Genomic DNA, 22557 nt, shown 5'->3' with positions numbered 1-22557 from the left:
CCTAGTAGTTCCCTATTATACAGTAAACACACGGATTGTAATTTCACTTGAGGAGGGAGCGCTTCATCACCAAACTTGTGTCGATGATCCGCCCAACACAAGTTGCCCATGTTCGTGATCAGACCAAATTTGACAAAGTTACATTTTATGGCGCCAGGCAAAGTCAATTGGTGCTACCTTAGAAATAAAGTACACGTTTGAATTGATGTTACTGCATCCTGGAAATGAATGGCAGGAAATGAATCCGAGAAATGAACTTCACACATACTCTAACCGAACATATTTGTAGTAATTGACCGTTGTTGATCGTGAAAGTGGATGTCGTTCGTCAGGACGGACGGTTACTGCTTCACCATGGTGGAGGAGGAAGGCGGTCTGGCCACAGTCACGTTAGGCTGTTTGGGACTGGCTGGCTCGAAGTTCCAATGCAGAGTGAGTTTGCCTTCTCTCAACGTGTTCCTGTGTCCCTAATCAATTGTCCTGTCTCACCCTTGTGACGTCTTGCTTCCGATTCTCCCGCAATGCATGTGGGCTGTGACGCTCTCGTGTTGTCGTCATCGTTACTGTCGCGAGGCGTCTGTTTTACGGTACCGTGTTTTATTGCTGGCTAGGACACGTGGAACACTCGCTTCAGGAGAGCTCTGGAGTGCTGCATGGATCAGGACTACTGCAACAGTAACCTTCATCCTACTCTTCCTCCCTTGCAGACCTCAGGTGAGACACACCCGACCGTCTTACAGCCGCGCAGGAAGTACAAACCTGAATAGAAAGCTCTTTTTATATCGCAGCTAGTGCGACTTTGTGGTTGTAATTACCTTTACTATCAACACGTTTCCATTTGATTTGGTACACTACACGCCAATTTGCTAGTCAAATAGTCATGCAGCAAGTGCAAACCTGACTAGAAGTATCACAGTAGGGATGGGATCCAAGAACTATTCTCTTTGAGAACTTGTTTCGAGTGACGGTTAGACGTAAAGCTTTGACAGCGGGTAGGGCCGCTTAAAGAAGTGGTTCTCAACCTTGTTGACATCCTGCAAGTTTTTCATCGACCCCTAAAGGTGAAGATATTAAAGAGTTAATAGCAGACAACCCCATTTGTATCATTTCATCATTCAATGAGAATCAATAAGAGAATCGATAAGGAATCGGATCTATAAGCAGTATCCATAATGGAATCGGAACAGCTAAATTATCATATCCAAATATCAGAGTCTGTTTTCCTAATGTGGCTCTGATATGATAATAAATACCACATTTGAGCCAGTAGTCCTCTTCTCATATAAAGGCCTCTTTCAAATAAAGGGTCAGCTCGGGTGAGGATTTTTGTCGTGGTTAAGGTTAGGGTAGGGATGATTGTTTAGGTTAGGGTTGGTGGTCTGCAGTCAGGATCTATGGTCGGGGTCGAGGTAATGGTGGGCTTCAGGTTCACATTCAAGGTTATGCCTGGGCTAGGTTTTGATGGCGGTCGAGGTTACCTTTAAAAAAATTGTCTTTTTTTTTTTTTTTTGGGTTACAGTCAAGGTTAGGGTTGAGGTAGAGTTTAGGGTTAGGTTTAGAGTCAGGGTTGTGGTAGGGTTAGTATAAAAGTTAAATTTAGAGAAGGGATGAGTGTTTAGGTCATGATTGGTAGTCAGCGGTTAGGATTTACGTTTTGAGTGAACAGGGTTAGAATTTTGGGTTAGGGTTTGGATTTAGGGTGAAAGTCAATCTTACAGTTGGGGTAGGGTTAAAAAAAATCTTACGGTTGGGGGGGGACTCGTGTAAGTGATCATGAGCGACTGAAATTCACGAGCCCCCCGAGCTGCTTCCGGCGGCATGTCAGCGTGACATGTGATCTTTGGGATTCAGGAAGGAGATGCGATCGATCCTCGACTTGCGGGTGTCCAGAGGAAGGACAGAGGGAAAGTTAGGAAAATCTTCTCAAGACACTAAATCACTTGTATTTTCATGATTTATATTTTTAAAATTTCAGATTATGTGCACAGCAGTGCCCATTACTTGGCTCTCCTCATCTCCATCACGGTCTGCAGCGTCTTCCTTGTCATCGTCGTCGTCATCTGCTACGTCAGGTAACGCTCAACTCGATTTTGTCACTCATTCACGAAACAGCGGTGGGAAATATTTGTAATTTGTTCCTGTCCTTAAGTAGATTTTCCAGGTATCGCTAATTGAATATTTATTTTTCAGACAACTTTTTACTTTTGCTCGCAAAATTTGAAATCAGATATATGTCCTATCTGTACTCTCTACCCCTTACTTAGGGAAGCTAAATTTGAAACTATTGGTTTTGACTTTACTTACTGTTTGTTTTTAATTCACACTAGTTTTATGCTTTTACTTAAGTACAGGAGTTGAGTCAGTACCTCTTTTTTTTTTTCTGCACAAGTATCTGTACTTCTACTTAAGTACAGAATGTGTCACAACCACAGTCCATTTCGCATCTTCCCGCGCGCGTTTAGGTACAAGCGGCAGGAGTCCGAGCCGCGCTACAGCATCAACCTGGAACAGGACGACTCTTACATCCCTCAGGGCGAGTCGCTCAAGGACCTCATCGAACTTTCCCACAGCGTCGGCTCTGGATCAGGCTCGGGGGTCCCGTTGTTGGTAGGACAAAATCATTGCACCCTCTGCATGGAAACCTCTCACACAGTAACAAACATTGCTGCCTCTAATACGAGTTACGCAACATAATATCATAGCGGCCGAGGCATAAACCAACTGAGCAGTGCCTTATGGCCCTGCGACCACTAGGGGGCCCCCATTAGCAACGAACGGTCAAAAGGCACGTAGAGAACTCTTGAGGAAGAATAGCATGTCATAAACAGTTAAACGTTTGAATTAAGATATTTTAATAGTTGTTTGATTTTTTTTTTTTTTTACCAAAGCTTTTATATATTTTTTCATAGTTTTAAGACTTTGTTTTTTTTTAAACCCATTTTTGTCAGCTTCTCTCAGGTAGCTCTGTCCAGTTACATCATTATTTAGGTATTAGCTTGAGAGCTTATTGTATATTTTATATAATACTCTGTTTGTACATTTAAAGTAATTTTCGTACACGGTGAACCCCTGCGAAATTCTGCGACATCCCTTTCAAAAGTTTCTAATTGCCTATAGAGGCCGCGAGGTGGTGGCAAAGCGCTACTTAATTGTAGCCAAGTTATAGTCCACCTCTGCATAGCATACAGGTTTATTTTTTCTCCTCTAAGTAAATTCCAATGTAATTTTCAATTTGAAAATCATGGTGATCTGGTAAAGCATTCAAATGAAATCTATATATATATATTTTTTGTCCCTCAAAAAAATGCGTCGAAACCGCTGACGTAGCGACCGACACCTGGCGGCGAGATTTATTGAGCTTTTCGGCCCTTGCTCGCGAAACAATGGATAAATCCATGAAAAGAACCGTTTCCGAAGGAAACAGAACATTTGATGCTACGTGAACCATATTAAATATATATCAACCCCCAGGGTGACGGAACACAGAAGCAGACAGCATTTTTGGATTACTGCAGATGGATTATTTCAATTTGGCCTTAAAGTCGTAAATACTAGCAGGGCTAAATAAATAAACAAAAAAACGATATACAGTTATCCTCAGAAGGTTTTTTTTTGTGTGGTCCGTGTCACCAGGTTCAGCGCACCATCGCCAGACAGATTCAGATGGTGAAGCAGATCGGGAAGGGGCGCTACGGCGAGGTGTGGATGGGCAAGTGGCGAGGCGAGCGAGTGGCCGTCAAAGTGTTCCAAACCACAGAGGAAGAGAGCTGGTTCAGAGAGACGGAGATCTACCAGACCTTCCTCATGCGACACAACAACATTCTGGGTGAGAGGACGCCAGCGGTGCCCTTGATGGACGGACGGACGGACGGACCGACGCTCCTTCGCAAGCGTCTTCATTGGACAACCGCCGAGCTTTGCCTTATTGAAGTCAGCTAGCTTAATGCTAACACATAATGGGAAACACCATTAGATACGCTAACAAAGAGCGTCCGTGTGCAGTGCTTTAAGATGATCGAACGCGGAACGAATTAAACTGCCGTACCAGATCAAATGTCATTGAGAAACGAATGTCCTATTTTTGTATTTATTTAGAGTAACAAAAAAAACATCTGTATTATATATGTTAGTAATTTAAGAAAATTATATATTTTATGTTAGCATGTTTTGAAATGAAAAAAAAAATCATATTTAAAAAATATTGAATATTTTAGTAAGACGAGAAAAGTAAGATAACATTTTATTTTATTGAAATATAAAAATGTTTTTAAATATCTATGAACATGCTTTTTATGTCAAATCTTAAATTGGCATCCAGTTCATTCAATTGAAAAATACTTTAAAAGTCAAATGTTTTGGTCGGTGACAATTCTTAATCTGTCCCCCCGGTAATATTTATTAAAAAATATAAAATGAAAAATAACACAAATAGTTTTTAAATACGGAACATAATTAGCTTATGACAAATGTTATTTATTAATTGTTTGATAACAACTCAAACCCTTACCCTTCACCCCCAAAAAACAAAAAAATCTAAAAAAATGTAAAAAAAAATCGTCACTCCCCCAAAATATACACATTTAAAGCAACGTAAAAAACAATGAAAAAATAAAGCATGAAGTAATGTATAAAACGTCTCGATTATTATTATTTTTTCGACGCTCCTGCTTTCAGGCTTCATAGCGGCCGACATTAAGGGCACGGGCTCGTGGACGCAGCTGTACCTGATCACCGACTACCACGAGAACGGCTCGCTGTACGACTACCTCAAATGCAACACGCTGGACGCCAGGGCTCTGCTCAAGCTGGCGTACTCGTCCGTATCGGGCCTGTGCCACCTGCACATGGAGATCATCGGCACGCAGGGCAAGCCGGCCATCGCCCACCGAGACCTGAAGAGCAAGAACATCCTGGTCAAGAGGAACGGGTCGTGCTGCATCGCCGATCTCGGCCTGGCCGTCAAGTTTAGCAGGTAACAACTTTTTCATTATCTTTGCCCACACACACACACAAAAAAAAGGTTTCTAATTGCCTAAAGCGCTCACACGACAGCGCGAAAGCACTACTTTTATATGAGCCAAAGCTTTGGCTTGTCTCACAGAAGCTCGCTCCCGTCACTTCCTTGACACCAAGATTACCACAAAATGGCACCAAAGCACTACTTTTATATTAGACTGGGCGAAGACTCGGTAACTTATACGAACGAACAACCCGGGCTAAACTCAGCTGCCCGACATAGCTTAGTCTTTTAGTTGAGCTTCATCGTTTCAACAATATTTCCTATTATCCAGGGCTGTGGCGCCATCTTGTTGCATCTTGGAGAAGGTGCAGGCGAGTTTTTCAGTGAATATTGGAGGATGGGTTAAAAAAAACTGCAAATAGGTTTCATAGTATTTACACGATTGAAAAAATAAATCAGGTCTAGAGTATGTTAATATTCTACTACTGCAATATATACTTAGTGTCAATTTTTTTGGATGCATTTTTACCAAATCTCGTGACTTTCAATTCAGTTTTTGATTTATATTCCAAAGCCCGCTAATTTCCGGTTGTCTCTGCGGTCCCCCCCGTCAGCGACACCAACGAGGTGGACGTGCCGGCCAACCTGCGCGTGGGCACCAAGCGCTACATGCCCCCCGAGGTCCTGGACGAGACCTTGAACAAGACCACCTTCCGGTCCTTCATCATGGCCGACATGTACAGCTTCGGCCTCATCGTGTGGGAGATGGCTCGGCGCTGCGTCACCGGAGGTACGTGGTGATATTCATGACGATATGTTTTGACAGTAATCGATGGCGTGTGCGATGTGCGAAGGCATCGTGGAGGAGTACCAGCTCCCCTACTACGACCTGGTGGCCTCTGACCCCTCCTACGACGACATGAAGAAGGTGGTCTGCGTCAAGCAGCAAAGGCCGGCGTTTGCCAACCGTTGGGCCACAGACGAGGTATTTGTTTCTCAACAGCGTGAGGGTTTCAAATCAGGGATTTAAAACAGAGCGTTTCAAATTAGGTTTTAAACCAGGGTTAGGGTTTCAAAGTAGGGTTTCAAAACAGGCTTAGTGTTTCAGAGTAGAGTTTTTAAACAGGGTGAGGGTTTCAAATGAGGGTTTTAAAACAGAGTTAGGGTTTCAAATTAGGTTTTAAAACAGGGTTAAGGTTTCCATGTAGGGTTTTAAAACAGGGTTAGTGATTCAAAGTAGGGTTTCAAAATTGGGGTTTAAAACAGAGTTAGGGTTGCAAAATAGGTTTAGGGTTTCAAATTAGGGGTTTAAGACAGAGTTGGGGTTTCAAATTAGGTTTTAAAACAGGGTTAGGGTTTCAAAATAGCCTTACGAAACAGGGTTAGTGTTTCAACATGGCGCTAGGACTTCAAAGTAGGGTTTGAAACAGGGGGAGGGTTTCAAATTAGGGTTTTAAAACATGGTTCGGGTTTCAAAATGGGGTTAGGGTTTGAAAACAGGCTTAGGGTTTCAAAGTAGGCTGAGTCTTTCAAAATAGGGTGAGGGTTTCAAAGTAGGGTTTTAAAACAGTGTACGGGTTTCAAAATGGGGTTAGGGTTTCTAAATGGAGTTAGGGTTTCAAAATGGCGCTAGGGCTTCAAAGTAGGGTTTCAGAATGTGGTTAGGCTTTCAAAGTATTGTTTCGAAACAGGGTTAGGGTTTCAAAACAGAGGTATGGTTTCAAATTAGGATTTAAAATTTACATTTCTAATTGTAATAATAAAAAAATTATATTCTCGTCAATTATCAAACGATCTCTTTGCCAGGGTACTGATTAGTGTTTACTTTCCCTTCGAAGGTTTTAAATGTTTGTATTATGTACAAGAAAACAATACCAATCATTTGATATCCTTAGTGTATAGAAGGCATGGAGATGGTTGATTGTTTTGAAATCAGGAGCATCATTGCCATCTTCTTCAGTGTTTATGTCAGATGGCAAAACTGATGTCGGCATGCTGGTCGCACAAGCCGGGCTCTCGCCTCACCGCCTTGAGGGTGAAGAAGACCCTCGCCAGGATGTTGGAGTCTCAGGATATAAAGCCGTGACAGAACCATACCACTCAGACGCATTGTACAAGGGGAGGAGTTTACCCTACCTTTGTGTTGGTCCCACCGTGCTTTCTGTGAAAGCTGAGTGGCTCTCGAGAGGAGCTGGGGGGGTACACCAACCCCTTCCCAAAAGCCATTTTTATGAGCAGTTTTTTGTACTGTCGATTTTGTCTAACCAAAGATCACGATGCTCAGTGACCTCATTAGGATCATTTGTTCATGGATTATTATCAGTTGGATTAAATTAATTAAAAAAAATAGACCTATGTTGCTTCCTCTCTTTTGTCAACGTTGGTTTCCACCATTCATTTGTACGTACAAAAAAAATACTGAATTGTAACCTTTCATTGCTTTTCCACTACTACCTCACGATTAGCTCAGTTGTGCCTTGTGACATGAGTTGAATTCATTCTGTGACGCTTGTAACACAGAACACCCGTATTTCAAATCATGCTCCCCGTTGAAATGAATGGAAATCCCAATTTCCAAAATAATAAAAGTTTTTAATCACAAAAATAGTACTCTCTAGCGTCATTCCAAATATGCAATAATGACATTTGAATAGAATGTCAAGACTTTTTATGCCATAGTTTTTTCCTCAATTTAATGGATCTTCTGGTGTGCGCACAATGCAGAATTACGGCTAAAGTGGAGATGGTCACTGGCGTTAATATTAGACGTTCTTTGCAGAGGATGAAGAATGTGTCTGAGTATTGTAACATCATCTGGCTAGGTGTTGCCCACAGTTTGTTCAAATATTCATAGCTTAAAGGTCACTAACACTGTAACGACAATACTATGCCCATCCATGGCATTTTGGATTGTTGGCATTAAGCTAAATGGACGATGTCAGACAAAGCTGAACTACGTCACGTGCAAGTCTCGTGTTTTGTGTTTAGTTTGACAGTAAGCGTTAAAATACAGTGGCAAAAAAAATTAAATAAAAAAATAGCCGAATGACTGCTCTTTTCTCGAAAAACGTCGGGTGAGTGACTTGTATCTCAAGGCAACGGCCTTTTGTGACATTATGTTCGGTTTGAGATTAGTTTTTTTTTTTTGGTGCCTTGACTCAAAATGTGCGAAACACTGACCTACGGATTGCTCTGATAGGCTGCGGTTCAACGAAAACAATTCTACAACACACTTTTTTTTTTTTTTTGTCAGTGTTGCATATAAATATAATTTATTATTAGTCTTAAAAATCACATTTCTTACACTTTATACAATTACGTTGCCGGATGAGATTGGAGCGCTTAGTGAGGATCCTCGCTTGTACACAACACACAAGTTAGCATCATGAAGCTGCACGACAAAGGAACAACAACAACAACAAAAGAGGCCTTCCTGATAAGGACGTACAGTACATGGAAAAAAAAGATGCAAAGTTTGCATAGACATCTTTACCCAAAAACAAATAAACAAACAAAATGCATTTACAAATATTACTTATATTGATGTCACAATCATTCGTTTTAATTGTCTCCCCACCTTTTCGACTGAACCGCACACATCTCGTGTCAATTATTTGGCAAAAAGCAACTGTACTGTGTTTACATTTGGTCCTAGAAAAATAGATATTTTTTTGGGGGGGACATACAATTACATCCAGCTCTTCCTTAGGGTCTCCCTTATCACAACGCACAAAGAATCATGAGAAAAATCTGCATCATCAACCCTCTGTTTCGCCAAATGGTCGGCAAACAATAAGCAATAATCATAGAAAACCAACAAAAGTAGTGTGAGAGGACACTGCCACTTATTTCAAAAACATAAGACTTGTAAAGCATAATTGGGATTATTATTATTATTCATATTCAATACTACGCTATCACAGAACACGAGTCCATCTGCTGGGTTGCCGTGGAGACCCGACGCAAAGATCATTCCTCTTCCACACCGGTCTCGGGATTGTTTCTCGTGAAAAAAGCCGAGGCCTGTTTCCATGGCGACCGGTGCCATAAATACCACAGAGGTGAGAGCGTAGGAGCAGTAGTGTTGTTGTTTTTCCCCCGCCTCTCTTCCAACCTCGCAAGGATCGGGAACCGCCGGAATGTCGTCAGTGCTCGCTGGCCGCGGGGAGGAGGCTGTCGTGGCGTCCCATCTCCTCCAGGACTTGGGCCAGGCGACTCAGGTTGCCGTCGGGGAAGTGCTGCGCCTCCCAAAGGTCCAGGATGACCCCCGTCGGGCTGGACTTGGTGGCGAAGTAGTTCAGATATCTGAGAATGGAAAGCAAAAAAAAAATGACACGAGGTTCCCAACAATTTGGACAATTCTGGAATTTTGAATTCATTGATGACTGTGCAGCTCCTTCTTTGGCCACCTGAGGGCAGTCTAAAGCAGAGAGACGGAAAGACAGTATTTTGATGGAGATCTCAGTTGTTAGTTCTCAGCTCCTCAACATGGCACTAATATTATTCGTTCTTTGCAGAGGATAAAGAATATATGACTGTGACAATTGTTAGATTGTCTCTTTACACGTGTTGCTGCCTTGTGTTCAAATATCTGTCGCATAAAGGATTATAACACCATAACATAGATGCTATTAAGCGCTGGCGTTAGCAGAGTTTCCCATTATTTGTTCGCATTAGTACTACGCTCGCACAACGTGTAAATTCTCTTTGTTTTATGTTTAACTAGGCAGAATACTTCAAGTGGGTGTGGCATTAAAGAGCTTGAATCCTCTTTTTTGAAGGATTGTTGTTTTTTTTCTATGCCAGCAGATGGCACCAAAAAAAATGGCGCAAAAGAAAAAAAAAAAAAAAAGTTTGGGACCACTGTGTTAAATTGTTGAACAGAAGAAGAAGAAGAAAAGTGGCTCTTCTCTGTCCACCCAGTCAGGGGCTCTCATCACTGTGCAGCTGCTGCTTGTGATAAGCCCCCCACCCGCTGTGGTGGGACCCCAAGAACGGAGACACACACATATGTGCACACACCCATCAAAGGCACTTTTTGATTGAAAGAAAAGCCCTTTCCATCTTTTTGTCTGTCTGTCTCTAACAATTTTACCTCACATTTGACTTAAAATGTAGCCTGTAACACAAAGCCTTTCAGTCATGTGGTGTCTCAGTCTGAACACTAGGGGGCGCTGTGAAAAAGGGGTTCATAAATAAGAGATTAATGGCACTCCGAACACAGCCATGATTAACACAGAAGAGGAAATGGAACGGACAAAGGTCCCGGCTGCTCAGTACGCCGCAAACTGAACACAAACACACCTGTCGAGGTTGAGCTTGTGGGCCAGCATCCTCCAGTCGTTGCCGCGGGTCTGCGGCGCGTCAAGGCTGCCGCACAGCTTCTGGCGAATGGAGACGGGGATGCGGAAGGCGTTGGGTCCCACCAGCGTGGTGATGTTACTGGCCGGGTCCAGCAGGGACGTGTCGATGCTCTGGGAATCCTGCGAGGCACAAAGTGGAACGGAAGTCACGGCTGTGTTCGCACTGCAGGTCGATTCAGACTTTGTTTTCGCACGATGGCGACGCGGAGTGAACGCCTTTTGCGGAGCCGATCAATCGGCGAATTATGACATTAAAGCCGTTCAGCCGATACCCATCAGGCTGATAAAATCGGTGGTAAAGTCTACTTATAACCCTTATAATTCTTTATATTCTTTTTAATGTTGTTACTTCTGCATTTTTGTTTTATAAAGTGCTATTTTTGTAAAAAACGTTACAAACATTTTTGTTGATTTTTTTGGGGGGGAATGGCATTTCCATTGATTCACGAACATTTACACATGTATTGTTTTATATATCTAATTATGCATATTTCGACCACGTGTAATGTTCTGTACACCTATAATATAGCATATTCAAATCATATTTGAGCTTTGATACACCTCTCACGCAACACATGCGGACCGTATTCAATGTCTACAAAACAACAGCAAAACAATTTGATTTGTGTCACTTGTGGTGGAAATCCAGCTGAAAATCAAATGGATGCGTTTCCCACAGACAGCTGGAAAAAGGTGAAAAAGGAGAAATGTTTCATCGCCTTCTGCTTTGTGATTGAAGCAGAGTGATTTGGACTTCTAGGCTGGGAGGAGGGGGGCGGGGTGGAGGGGGGTTTTGAGATTAAGTGCCGCTCGTTCGTCTCCAGAGGAGAAGACGACAAACTCTGGAATGTATCATAATTCATGTCATTACCGAAACACAAAAGCACACAATTGCGCCGCCATCCCTCAAACGCCATTCTTCTGCCGAGTGAGATTTTGGGAGTGGAGAGATGATTTCAGTCCTCCCGCCGAATTTGTCTTTAGATGCCCCCCCCCCCCTCAAAAAAAAAGGGAAATAGACATTAACAGGGCGTTTAAGCCATCTGTTTCGATACCGTATGAGGATTTACAGTTTGTGGAAATATTGTCTTTTTTTTTTTACTGATCTATGAATTCTAATGCTATACTATAATATACTCTACTCTATTACTGCCTGCGCGTGTCAACACATTATTTTTCTATATTATTTACATCTCATTTGCATAGAAGCGTGTTGCCTACCTCTGACAGCGTGGTGTCCAGCTGAAAGATCTGACCTTCGCCCTCCACTTGGCGCACGCAAATCTTGCAGGTGAGCTCCACGGTGGCGGTGGAGAAGCGCTCGAGAGTGAAGCAGCAGTGGAGGTTCCTCTGGGAGCCGTCCCACACTTGCTGGAAACAGAGTTCCTGCAAAAAAAAAAAAAAAAAAAAAGCAGACACATTCAGAACATGTATATCTATATGTTGAGTTTTTCGGGCATGTTAAATCCCCCTCAAATTTGATGAATTCACAGGAAAATTAATGAACACAATCATTCCGAGTGGGCGTTGTGCTCAAGCCCTAATAATAATCATGAAAATGTTCCACCTGATACTTGGCCAGCAGCTTGCTTTTCCACAGCGTGTGAGGAACGTCGTGAATGGAAAGTCTCAGGTTGTGGGTGCTGTCGCTGAAGTTGAGCGTCTTTGGTTCGTCCAACAACTTGCCTCCCATCTGCTTCTCCATTTGGAGGACTTCCTAAAATCACGCACACACGCGGACGAACTCAATGAGCGCACTTTGTCATTTTGCCATATTATTATTCATTATTACATGTGCAGTCAACCACCGCATATTTGCAAACAGTATAAGCAGCTCCTTGTGTGTTTTCTGATCGAGGCGCCATTTTGCCCAGATTGTCTTTAAATGTCTCATTTGTCCTACAACAATAAAACAACAATAACATTGTCATCTTTTGTGAACAAACACAGTATTAGAAGCACACTGTGTTTTTTGGAGGAAGCAATTATTTCCCCTGATTGTCTTTAAAAATCTCATTTGCCCTACAACAAGAAAACAGCAACACATTACCTTTAGTAAACAAACAGCATACACAGCTCATTGTGTTTAATGATAGAAGCGCTATTTTGTTCAGATTGTCGTTAAACGTCTCATTTGTCCTACAAATATAAAACGACAATAACGCTACCTTTTGTAAACAAAAACAATATTAGAAGCTCATTTTATGTTTTAAGGGGGAAGCGATTGTCTTGCGTCTCCAAAAAGAAAAACAACGCCAACATAATGTGACCGCCTGTAATCAATCAGTATTAAAAGCTCGTAGCGTGTTTTAAACGAGAAGCCCTCGTTTCCCCAGACTGTCTTTAAATGTCTCCTTTGTCCTACAACACGCAACGAAAACAAAAACCGGCATCGTAATGTGAGCCCATTGTAAACAAACACACCTTGAGCGCGTCCTGCGTGTCGTCCAGGCAGTAGACCCGGATGTGGTACTCGGCGGCGGGGCAGGTGAGCGGCCCGAAGATGGCCAACTTGAGGCGTTTGGTGGTGGCGGCGCTGAGCGACTGGCCCACCAGGCAGTACGTGCCCAGAGTCTCCGTCAGGATGTGGCACGCCTCGTCGTCCATCTGGATGTAGCACGGCGTGGTGAAGTTCTCCTCGCCCACCACCACCACGTCCTGCCGAGGAGGAGGTGGAGGAGACAAGCGTCAATCATTCTTCCTCTCCTGCGAGATTTCAACTTCAAAAGTCAACTCTTAAGGGGTGGTTAGCGCTTCAGACTCGCAGTTTCAAGGGTTCTGGGTTTGAAACCGCTGTTCAGATATGACATGTACTGTAGTCAATGTCTATAAAAGTCAAGCCTATTTAAACCTCACTCCTAATGGAGAAAATGCCGCTTTTCCATCACTTTTTTTTTTTTTTTTTAACCTTGATGTTTCTTCATCTCTCTCTCGGTGTATAAATCCACGCGAGCGGCAGCGTGGCATTAAATCCGACGATTACCAGAGACAGAGAAGGAATTTTAGGAGTCGATTGTGAGCTGGGCCGTTTTAAGCGCTGCATAAGCGCTAACGGCGACCATTCGGGTATTTAACTGCTTTGGGATTATTTTAACTGGGGGGGGGGGGGGGGGGCTACAAGAGTTCAAAGGTTCCTTTGTTGTATGACTTAGTTTATCAACATGGCGTGTGTGTGTGTGTGTGTGTAACTGGGATGAATATCATTTGGAATCCATCACAATTAATTGTTCTTTTGTTATAGTCAACACTCAATAGCTGGGAATGCTGTAAATGCATTAACCTTTTTTTTTTTTTACAATTTACGAAATAATTTGGTACTTATTTAATATATTATTTAACAATATGAGAGAGCTGTGACAGTGTTTTCTCCAAAGTATACTTTTACCATCAGCAAATAAATAATACAATCAAAGAAAATAAGACATTAAAACACAAAAATAAAACTTTATTGCACATTTTAAAACAAATAAAAATGTATAAAAGATGACAATTGTGTGGGATAAATAAATAAATGAATGTAATAAAACAAACATAATTTAATAAACATCAATTCAGTCATTTAAGGATTCAAATGCTCTATTACATAACTTTATAAAATGAGACCAGATCCTACTATATCATCTTCTGTGGAGTCTCTGTGACCAATACACTTTCTGACAATTATTATTATCTATTAATTTTAACAATATTTCACGTCGCCTGACCCCTCGATGGGAAGAAAAAGAGCTCCTAAAGCGAGGACCGCAGTGTAGCATCTGCATTTCCGACAGGTCCGAGATTTGATCAATGGTTATGACTTCCTTACTGGCGTTATTGGCCGCCTCCTGAGTAATTCATCTATGTCGGAGATAGGCGGGGGGCCGGCCTTGACTTGCCTTAATGTGCAGTGTTGTTCCTCTGTGTGTGTACAGGTAACCCCTGACAACACAAGTGTGTCAATATTATAGTCAACTATTAAGAAACATTTGGACTCAGGCGGTTTGATTCATTTAGAGAATCTGTTCTAAAAGGTATTTGAGGCCGTGTCCTCTGCGAACACGGTTGCGTCGCCGTGGGTGTGTGACGAAGCGAAGCACCGAGGATAGATATTCAAAAACTTCGCCCTGCTGCCCTTGACAACACACCTCAGCTGCGGCAGCAATGTTAATGATGCGGCCTGAAGGCAGATGGCTTGCGCGCAAAATAAAACGCACACAAAGTGGCTCGGCGCAAACACACAAAATGATGCGCTCATAAAGGTACAAGGACAAAATTGGTGCACAAGGCTGGCTTGACTGCAAGGTAAAGGAACGCATTTCATCTTTTAATTGCGCCGCAAGGGGTCAATGTGCGCGTTATAAACAGACCGATGCAGTGAGCATGACTGTAATTCACCAAACAGTGGCTACTCGACTTCGGATGGCGGAAGCGTCTATTTGGGGCGGGGGGGTGGGGGGCAAACACATTTTTGGAAGAATGTTACGAGTATATAAATGAGGTCTGGTGAAACTGAAGCTTAAAACAAAAAGGAATTTTATGGCATAACACAAACATAACTTTCAGTTTACTAGTCAAGAACGCAATTTTCCCTGAAACACTACATACTATATCAAATGCTGTACTTCGTCCCACGTCTTACCTCCCACATGTTCTGCGGCGACTGGCTCTTGAGCTGGATCAGCCAGTCCTGCTGGCCGTCGGACACGGCGCAGTGGTGCATGGTGAGGACCAGGGGCCTCGTCAAGAGGGCGCCCGGTGGGCCGCAGCTCACCACGGGGCTCAACGCCGCTTGCCCGTCTTCCACCGAGGGCCTAGAGGGCCGGTGGCGAGAGGGGGGGGGGGGGGGCAGAACTATTCAAGGCACATGTTGAACATCCACGGTCAGTTTTACAGTTTTTGTAAGCAAATAACGGCATTTTCTAAAATGTCTTCTGTCCCCGACTGCGGTTCGGCACCAGTTTGAGAAGCTTCATGGCCAATTTGCGGATTATGACACGCAACAACGTAAAGTCGATATGATCTATGTGTTGGGTGCCAGGCGGCGATTCTGCAATACTGCTCCAATGTAAATAGGCAAGCCGTGGGTATACGCTTACGAAAATTGCAACGCCGAAAGCCCTGCGTTGTGTGTGTGTGTGTGTCTGAATTGTGGGGCCCGGGATTCCTACCTCAAGGTTTCCTTCCTCTGGACGGTCACGTACATTTCATACACACGACCTTGTGGGATGGCTCCTGCCGGGATAAGCAGACTCACACCTGGAGTGCACAACACACACGCCACAAAAGAGGTAGTTCAAGTTCAAGTAGCTAAGCTAATACCACTAAGTATCAAGAATGACACCCTATTTCTGGTCTTGCTGAAATCAGTTTGGAGGGGCCCTGTCTCTCGCAAGCGAGGAAGCCCCATATAGTGCCGGGCTAACGGCAAGACCGGCTTTTGTTACCATGACGACCAGGGGCAGATCCTGAGCTTGCCAGAGAGTGTGGGCGTTGATCGTATCTCGATTCGCAGGGATAGGGACCCCCCTCAAGAATATTTTTGTATAATTTAAACTGTCAATATATCACAAAGTATGATGGCCAAAACAGTTTAGTACCACTTCAGTCATCTTACAACATTACCTTTTCAAATAAATAAATGATTTGATTTTGAAAAAAGTCACCGAAACTCACATGCACGCACTTGAGACAAAAACGCTCTGCAACCTCCGCTAACGACCCTGGCTAAACTTTGCTCCTCCCAACACACAAATATTTTAGTGCCGATGTATCACCAAAACTTATGTCCTTGACACCGATTACTAATTCCCTATTACACAGGGTTTTGGTTCCAGAAAGATCACAAAAACTGTGAATAGGTAGCTGAGGATAAGTTCCACAGAGAAACAAACGCAAATAGGTGAATTCCTGAAGAGGGAGTTCATTGTAATCAAGGTTTGGTGGCCTAGGAAGAGACTATTTCTGTTGACATTATTTCCTTAAATTCGGGAACAAAATATTTTGAAATCTGAAAAAGTGTATACAGCACATCTGAGCCACAAGCCGACCATAATGTGAAGTAAATGGAAATGACAGCATCCACTTTGATGTAAAATAAGAAGTGGTTTGGTTTTTTTTTCTGCCTTCGCCATATAGGCATGTGGAAGGGCTGTGACATTTCATTTGAAAATCAATGATCTCTCCCCTCGACTGAGGATTCTCATATTGCTGCTCACAGCTTGATTTACATTTTTCCATCTCCCATTGATTTCATGTGATGTCTTGTCAAAAAGATCTTTGAAAGAATTCCCTCGCGCGCACGGAAACACACACACTGCCTGTGTCGGAGGACGCATTGATTTCCCTGTGTCCTTGAAATGAACTTAAAAACTGAAAAAAAAACTGAAAAAAAAAACTGAAAAAAAAGAAGGTGATGGGACAGCTTCTCGTCCCGGCCGGTAAAATTAATCACAACTCAGCCACGGGGACCTCATTAATAATGATCAGAATAATAGTAAATGCTTATTTTGAGGGAAAAAAAGGCAATGTGTGAGAAAATTCTGATTTTCTTAGAAAAAGATTTGTTATCCTACGAGAACCAAGTAGTAATATTATCCAGCGTGTGGAGCCAGCCAACTCTACACTCTTATTTGTTGACGCCCACGTCAATCACCGTAGCCATACATGTTCAAAGTCACACATACTACTTTACAATGTGAGGTTGGCGACCCCAAGTGGACAAAAATAATCCCTGCACCTCACACATGCATGTTATTGTGTTGAATAATACCTAATCTAATTTTGACAGATTACTAAATCGATCGATGGGGTAATCGGTAGAATATTTGATACTAGAAAGCCACAAAAGCAAACTATTTGATCTGTTCATGTGTTGAGCTGTTTGGAGGCGAGCACGCCTCCCATTCTGGAAAAATATGCCTTTAGTTTTATAAAAAAAAAACAACCAAAAAAAAAAAAAAAATATATATATATATATATTATACCTGTAATAATATGATTTTGCTAAAAAAAGAAAAAACAAATATTCAGGCAGGGATATCAGATGTATGTGATCTTACGTTACAATCATATCAAAACCTTTTGACCCAAAGCTAAGGTAGGGAGGAATAATTGGTTTAATATATTTGTTTTATTGGCTCCAAAAATATGTATGCCCTTCTTAAAATGCTACAGCATGAAAAATATTTATTTTGTGGGCTCTCAAGCTAAGGCTTGCGGATCCCCGGGGGTCCACGGACGTCCAGTTTGAGAACCGCAGACTTCGCCACGTGAACAAATCAAACATGCTCCTTCCTCCCCTTGCGTCTGTGTAACACGACGAGGCGGCTTTTCCAAAACACGGCTCAGAACAATTTAGCAGGAATCAAAACGAAGAGTTGAGAACGTCGAGAAACCGGAGGAGACGCCGTATCCTTTAACGTCGCAGCTCGTTTGTCTGCGCTTGTCAGCGTCGCCGTAAAAAAAACAAAAAACAAAAAAACAGACAGCCCGCGTTTGAAACGAGGAGAGGCGAGCGCGCAGGAAAAAGCCGCACATCTGATCCTTCACTTCCAAGCTGCGCACCTTGGCTATCACTCAACGTCACGGCTGCGGCGGCAGAGAGTCGCGCTGATGCCGTGCATACGCTACAGCGAGTCGTTTGAAAGGTTAGCCTGCTTGAAATCGCACAACCGGTCGGACACTACACCTTTCGCGCGTCCCAACTTGTATCTCAAGGCACCACTGTGCTGGACGTACTGGCTGGAGGATGGGTTGATGATTGGTTGTCTCGGTTGGCGGACGGTTAGTTTGGGGGCTAAAATGTTTGGATGTTGGGAAGAATGGGAACGCATATACCTGGATGTTCGTTGGCAGATGGTTGGATCCAACCATGGGAAGGGCAAAAATTGGATGAACAGACACCGACCGTCCAATGCAGTGAATTAAAGTTTAACACGACCAATGGGTAAGCTCCTTATTACTGCTTATTGTACCTGAGTTGGGGACAATGAGGTGTCCGCCCTGCGAGCTGAAGGAGCCCACCGCGGCGCAGGAGGGGTCCCTGGAGCGCAGCAGCGTCTGCGTGCGGCGGCCAATTGTGCCGTCGCCGTTGTCCAGCAGGCAGTGTGGCAGCTTGGGCGAGAGCTTGGAGGACAACTCGCCTCCCAGGTCGTCCTGCGGTGTGACCAGACCAGAGGAGTTGTACACCTTGATCTTGAGGTTGGGAAGAGGGTCCAGCAGCGGGGAGTTGGTCATGGGGATTTTGTCGGCCACGTCGTGCAGGGCGTAGACGGGGCCTCGGTACATGGCGGCCGCCGAGGTCAGGTCAGGGGGCGCGTTGAGGAGATCGGCTGGGATGAGAAGGGAAAAGAGAACATTTGTTTCGGTGGTAAAAATCAAAACGACCTCGAGGAAATGAAGCGGTGGCCTCAATCAGCAGGACCGCCGGGCGCATGCTTTCGCTCGCTCGCTTTTTACTCATTAGGGAAGTCAACTCTGCCACAACACAACATTACTCAGTCTGAGCAGCTAAAGGCACAGCTGGGATTCATGAGCGCCAGATGGCAGCGCTAAGACTCCGTTTAGCCGCCAGGTACAAGGATGAATGTTCCTCGTCTGAGCTGAAGACATGCAGCTCTGCCACTCACCAAAAGGTGGGCAAATGAACAGACGGCTCTCCAACAAGACCCTTTTCAGTGTCGTTGATGCTACGTTTTAGCAGTTGCATTTGACGTTCAAAGGTTTGGTTAGCTAGATGAGGAAACGGTGGGGAGAAAAAGAAAAAAGAAAAACCTCAGCTATACTTCATAACTTCGAAGCAGACATTTTCCACAACTAAATGTCTTGAAACTTTCCATAGGAAGTTTTGCTCGGAAAGTGGGACACTTTAATTATATCGGTTTGTTCTGAACAACCGAACGACAATGTAACGATCATATCTGAACATATAATTATAACACAAGGAAAAGTTTAGCGAATGCACGCAGGACTTGCAGCGACGGGGGGCCGCACCTTTCCGCGCCGTCTTGATGCTGACCGGCTGGAAGCCTCCGTTGAGGGCGGACGAGTCCATGACGTCCGAGTCGAAGTCGCGGTGGTTCTTCCGGTAGATGAAGAGCGCCACCACCACAGAGATGACCAAGCACATGATAACGGCGATGACGATGCCCACGTAGAGGGCCACGTCGTCCGTGCTGGGGGCCACTGTAGAAGGGACCAAACACAGGGAAGAAATTGTCAACAAGGCCGCAAGAAGTCGGGGACGGATTGTTGATCCCGAGCTAAAATTTGCTCGAAATGGCTTCTTCAAACCAAAATGGCTGACTTCCTGTTCAATTTCAAGCATGGCTTCTTGAGACTTTTTCATACGTCCTGTTATGATAGACATGTAGACCCGATTTCGTGTGCAAAATGGCATCAGGGGCTTTTTTTTTTTTTTTTTTTTTTTATTTTTATTTTTTTATAAACGTTCCACTTTCTAAAAAGGCGAAATAATAATGACAAAACACAGTAACTCCAAGTGAGCGTTCACACTCGGACACTCATAACATTCACTTCAATACGTGAAGCTGTTAAAAGCAAACTAATATCCTGGTTAGAATAAAGCCGGATATTAATTTGCATGGAAAAAAAATGAACAAAATATGCTGCTTTTTTCCCTTCATTTTGCAGGCTGCGATTGTTTAATTGTCACAGATGATAAGGGCGATGATATTAAAAGTATTGTGGAGCATATCGCAGCCTCTCAAATAAGTTGCCCTTTGATAGAGATGTGGAGAAACACGATAGAATTCAAGAAACAACTTGTACCAGAGTATGAAAATGGCGGACTCCTCTTTCAGACAATAATCCCCTCTCCTCTCCCCTCCCCTCCACTCCACTGCCTTTAATATGCCATCATGCATATCATTAATATGCCATCATCTTTAATACAGGTAAAAGTGATGTTTAACTTAACCATTGCGTTAGTCATTTATCTCCATTTCACATTGTTGTCTGTATGTTAAAATATAGATATTCTCTATGAAATGTACTTTTTTTTTTTGGGTGTCTGGAATGGATGACTTGGATTTAGGTTATTTCCTATGTGAAATATGGCTTCAGTTTTCAGACAATTCAGTTTTAGTCTTGAGTTTCTGGAAATGGATTAATCATGTAAAGCAAGCTTTTGTTTGTTGTTTAAGAATGTGCTCCGCCACACACTTCCGAAATGTTGCCGGCGTACACCCGTGCGTCATGTGCAAACACATTCTGATAACACGCTCACAGTGCACTGTGGTCACGATGGGTGCCAAAAGGTGGCTTGACCGAATGACGCGAGCTCAGAAGCGCCGTCGCAACTTCTGAGGACGGGGCGATACGGACATTTTCATCTCTGCGATTGCCAGGCATTGCCATTGTCGTGACACGTCGCCGGCGTTCCTCACAGCGACTTTCATTTCCACTGGATTTCTGTGCACTTTCCAGCCATAAAAATCTCTGTGATTAGAAGGTCCGGCAAAGACGACGGGGGCGCCAGAACAAAACAGGCGCTGATTATGGATCCGACATTTTAATGGACGCCCACTGAGGGCCTCGTCTCCCTTTGGTGTATGTCCTTCACTGTCAGCCAGTTGGCAAACGAGATGTAAATCTTCTTTGTAGGCAGTTTAGTAGAAGGCGAGTGATGAGCGATTTTAAGAAACAGCCTCAATAGAGCGCAGAGATGCAAAGACTTGGGAGTGCAAATATATCGGGTCACATAGAGGTGACAAATAGGCACGTAAAAATGTAACATAGTTAATTAGGCCGCATTTTTAACCCTTTAGGGCCACCGTAGCTCATGATTTTTTGTGTGTGTGTGTTTTGTTTTGGGCGAATAAAGCAAACACCGGTGAGTTAGCATATGTAAGAAATACACATTGTGTGTGTGTTTGTGGTAAAAGGGCCTCTGTGAAATTGTGATACTACAAACTATGATCCCAAAACAGTTTCATAAGGTTAGGGTCATCTTACAACGTTACTCTTTATTTATAAAAAAAAAAATAAAAAAAATTAAAAAAAAAGGCTCAGACAATTTGATCCCAAAAAAAAAAAAAAAAAAAAAAAATGCAGCTGCAAGTACATGTTGTACACACACATGCAGCAAAAACTCTCCATAATTTCCACTAACAACACGACACTAACGCAGTGGTAGTCAATTACAGTATTTGTTTTTTGACTTTTATGAATCTGCAACCCACTTTTTTTTTTTGTCCAGAACTACCAGTTAGGATCACTGGGGTACATTAGCGTTAGTTGTGTGTTTCGAATAGTCCAAATTCGGATTATGTTGCTGAGAGAACTTTTTTTTTAAAAATATATTTATTATTTTATTCTCATTTATGAGGCATGGACTTCAATCCTTAAACTGCACATGTTGGTACTTAAGTGTATGGTATGAATTTGGTGCACTGAATTTGAGACAGTAAAATGCTAAACGGTAAGAAATCTAAATTAGCATTAGCAATTACCATTTTAGCTATATAAAAAGAAAACGCTAACTACAGCTTACTGTATTGCAAATGTCCCCATTAGACAAATTTCCAAAAATAGCATTTGATTTAAAGTATGAATGGTCATCAGATGGGGACGAAGACAAGAAAAGCCCGGACATGTCACTGCATACCTCCAGGTGTGCTCATGTGATCAAATGACACTCGGCCAACGTGCTAACACGACTAACTAGTATACCGTCGCGTCATTTGGCTTAATTTCACATGACTTTGTGTGACTTTTGCTCGTAGTGGACCTGACGTCACGTGTACGAATTGTTCAAATCGCTCTGTGAAAGTGAACCAGTAAAGCCAGAGTCATGTGCTTAGCTGGTTAGCATGTCGCGCTAACTGCTAAATTTGTGGCAAAGGCCGTTGTTTGCGGAACTATTTGTGTTGCTGGAGACGAATAACTGATTAGGTAAACAAACTTATGGTAATTTGTTGTCGCTCATTGAAGTTAACAAATAAATGGCTCTTGTTTAGCTGTTGTACGAAAGCAATAACAAAATGGAGGTTATGTTGTTGATCGCCACTGCTGCGATTACAACTGAATCACAGCCGTGATGATACACAGTACATCACCACCTCGCATGTGATATCGCTTAATTATATGACATTTCTTTTATCATGGCATATTTTTCATCTAATTAGCGATTTGAAAAAGTGAAATCCCTGCTCTAACAGTACATCCCAATACTTTTGTGCATATTGTATGGTGAATACAAACTGGCCAGTAGATGGCAGCAAACGCCGTAGACCT

The 22557-nt window shown here is 43.0% G+C and overlaps 2 protein-coding genes across 7 annotated transcripts in view; one reads left to right on the top strand and one right to left on the bottom strand.

Annotated features, from left to right (window-relative positions):
• bmpr1bb (bone morphogenetic protein receptor, type IBb) overlaps positions 1 to 7545 on the top strand; it is a 45739-nt gene extending 38194 nt beyond the window's left edge. The window contains exons 5-13 of the mRNA XM_061698511.1: positions 333 to 432; positions 612 to 714; positions 1976 to 2072; positions 2463 to 2607; positions 3634 to 3826; positions 4675 to 4972; positions 5575 to 5750; positions 5815 to 5945; positions 6921 to 7545. Coding sequence (XP_061554495.1) covers positions 333 to 432; positions 612 to 714; positions 1976 to 2072; positions 2463 to 2607; positions 3634 to 3826; positions 4675 to 4972; positions 5575 to 5750; positions 5815 to 5945; positions 6921 to 7046 — 1369 coding nt within the window. The 3' untranslated portion in view covers positions 7047 to 7545. The remainder of the gene's footprint in view (positions 1 to 332; positions 433 to 611; positions 715 to 1975; positions 2073 to 2462; positions 2608 to 3633; positions 3827 to 4674; positions 4973 to 5574; positions 5751 to 5814; positions 5946 to 6920) is intronic.
• A 670-nt stretch (positions 7546 to 8215) lies between these two features.
• Positions 8216 to 22557, bottom strand: part of unc5cb (unc-5 netrin receptor Cb) — a 141924-nt gene continuing 127582 nt past the window's right edge. For all 6 annotated transcript variants that reach the window (XM_061698867.1, XM_061698868.1, XM_061698869.1 and 3 more), the window contains 9 exons: positions 19294 to 19485; positions 18276 to 18632; positions 15471 to 15558; positions 14942 to 15113; positions 12748 to 12981; positions 11891 to 12040; positions 11545 to 11709; positions 10265 to 10443; positions 8216 to 9265 (listed from right to left, as the gene is read on the bottom strand). In XM_061698867.1, the coding sequence (XP_061554851.1) occupies positions 9106 to 9265; positions 10265 to 10443; positions 11545 to 11709; positions 11891 to 12040; positions 12748 to 12981; positions 14942 to 15113; positions 15471 to 15558; positions 18276 to 18632; positions 19294 to 19485 (1697 nt within the window). In that variant the 3' untranslated portion in view covers positions 8216 to 9105. The remainder of the gene's footprint in view (positions 9266 to 10264; positions 10444 to 11544; positions 11710 to 11890; positions 12041 to 12747; positions 12982 to 14941; positions 15114 to 15470; positions 15559 to 18275; positions 18633 to 19293; positions 19486 to 22557) is intronic.

Source organism: Phycodurus eques, chromosome 15, assembly GCF_024500275.1.
Source record: "Phycodurus eques isolate BA_2022a chromosome 15, UOR_Pequ_1.1, whole genome shotgun sequence".
Lineage (NCBI taxonomy): Eukaryota > Metazoa > Chordata > Actinopteri > Syngnathiformes > Syngnathidae > Phycodurus > Phycodurus eques.
Note: the sequence above shows the minus strand (reverse complement) of the source record. Positions and strands in the feature narration are given on the sequence as shown.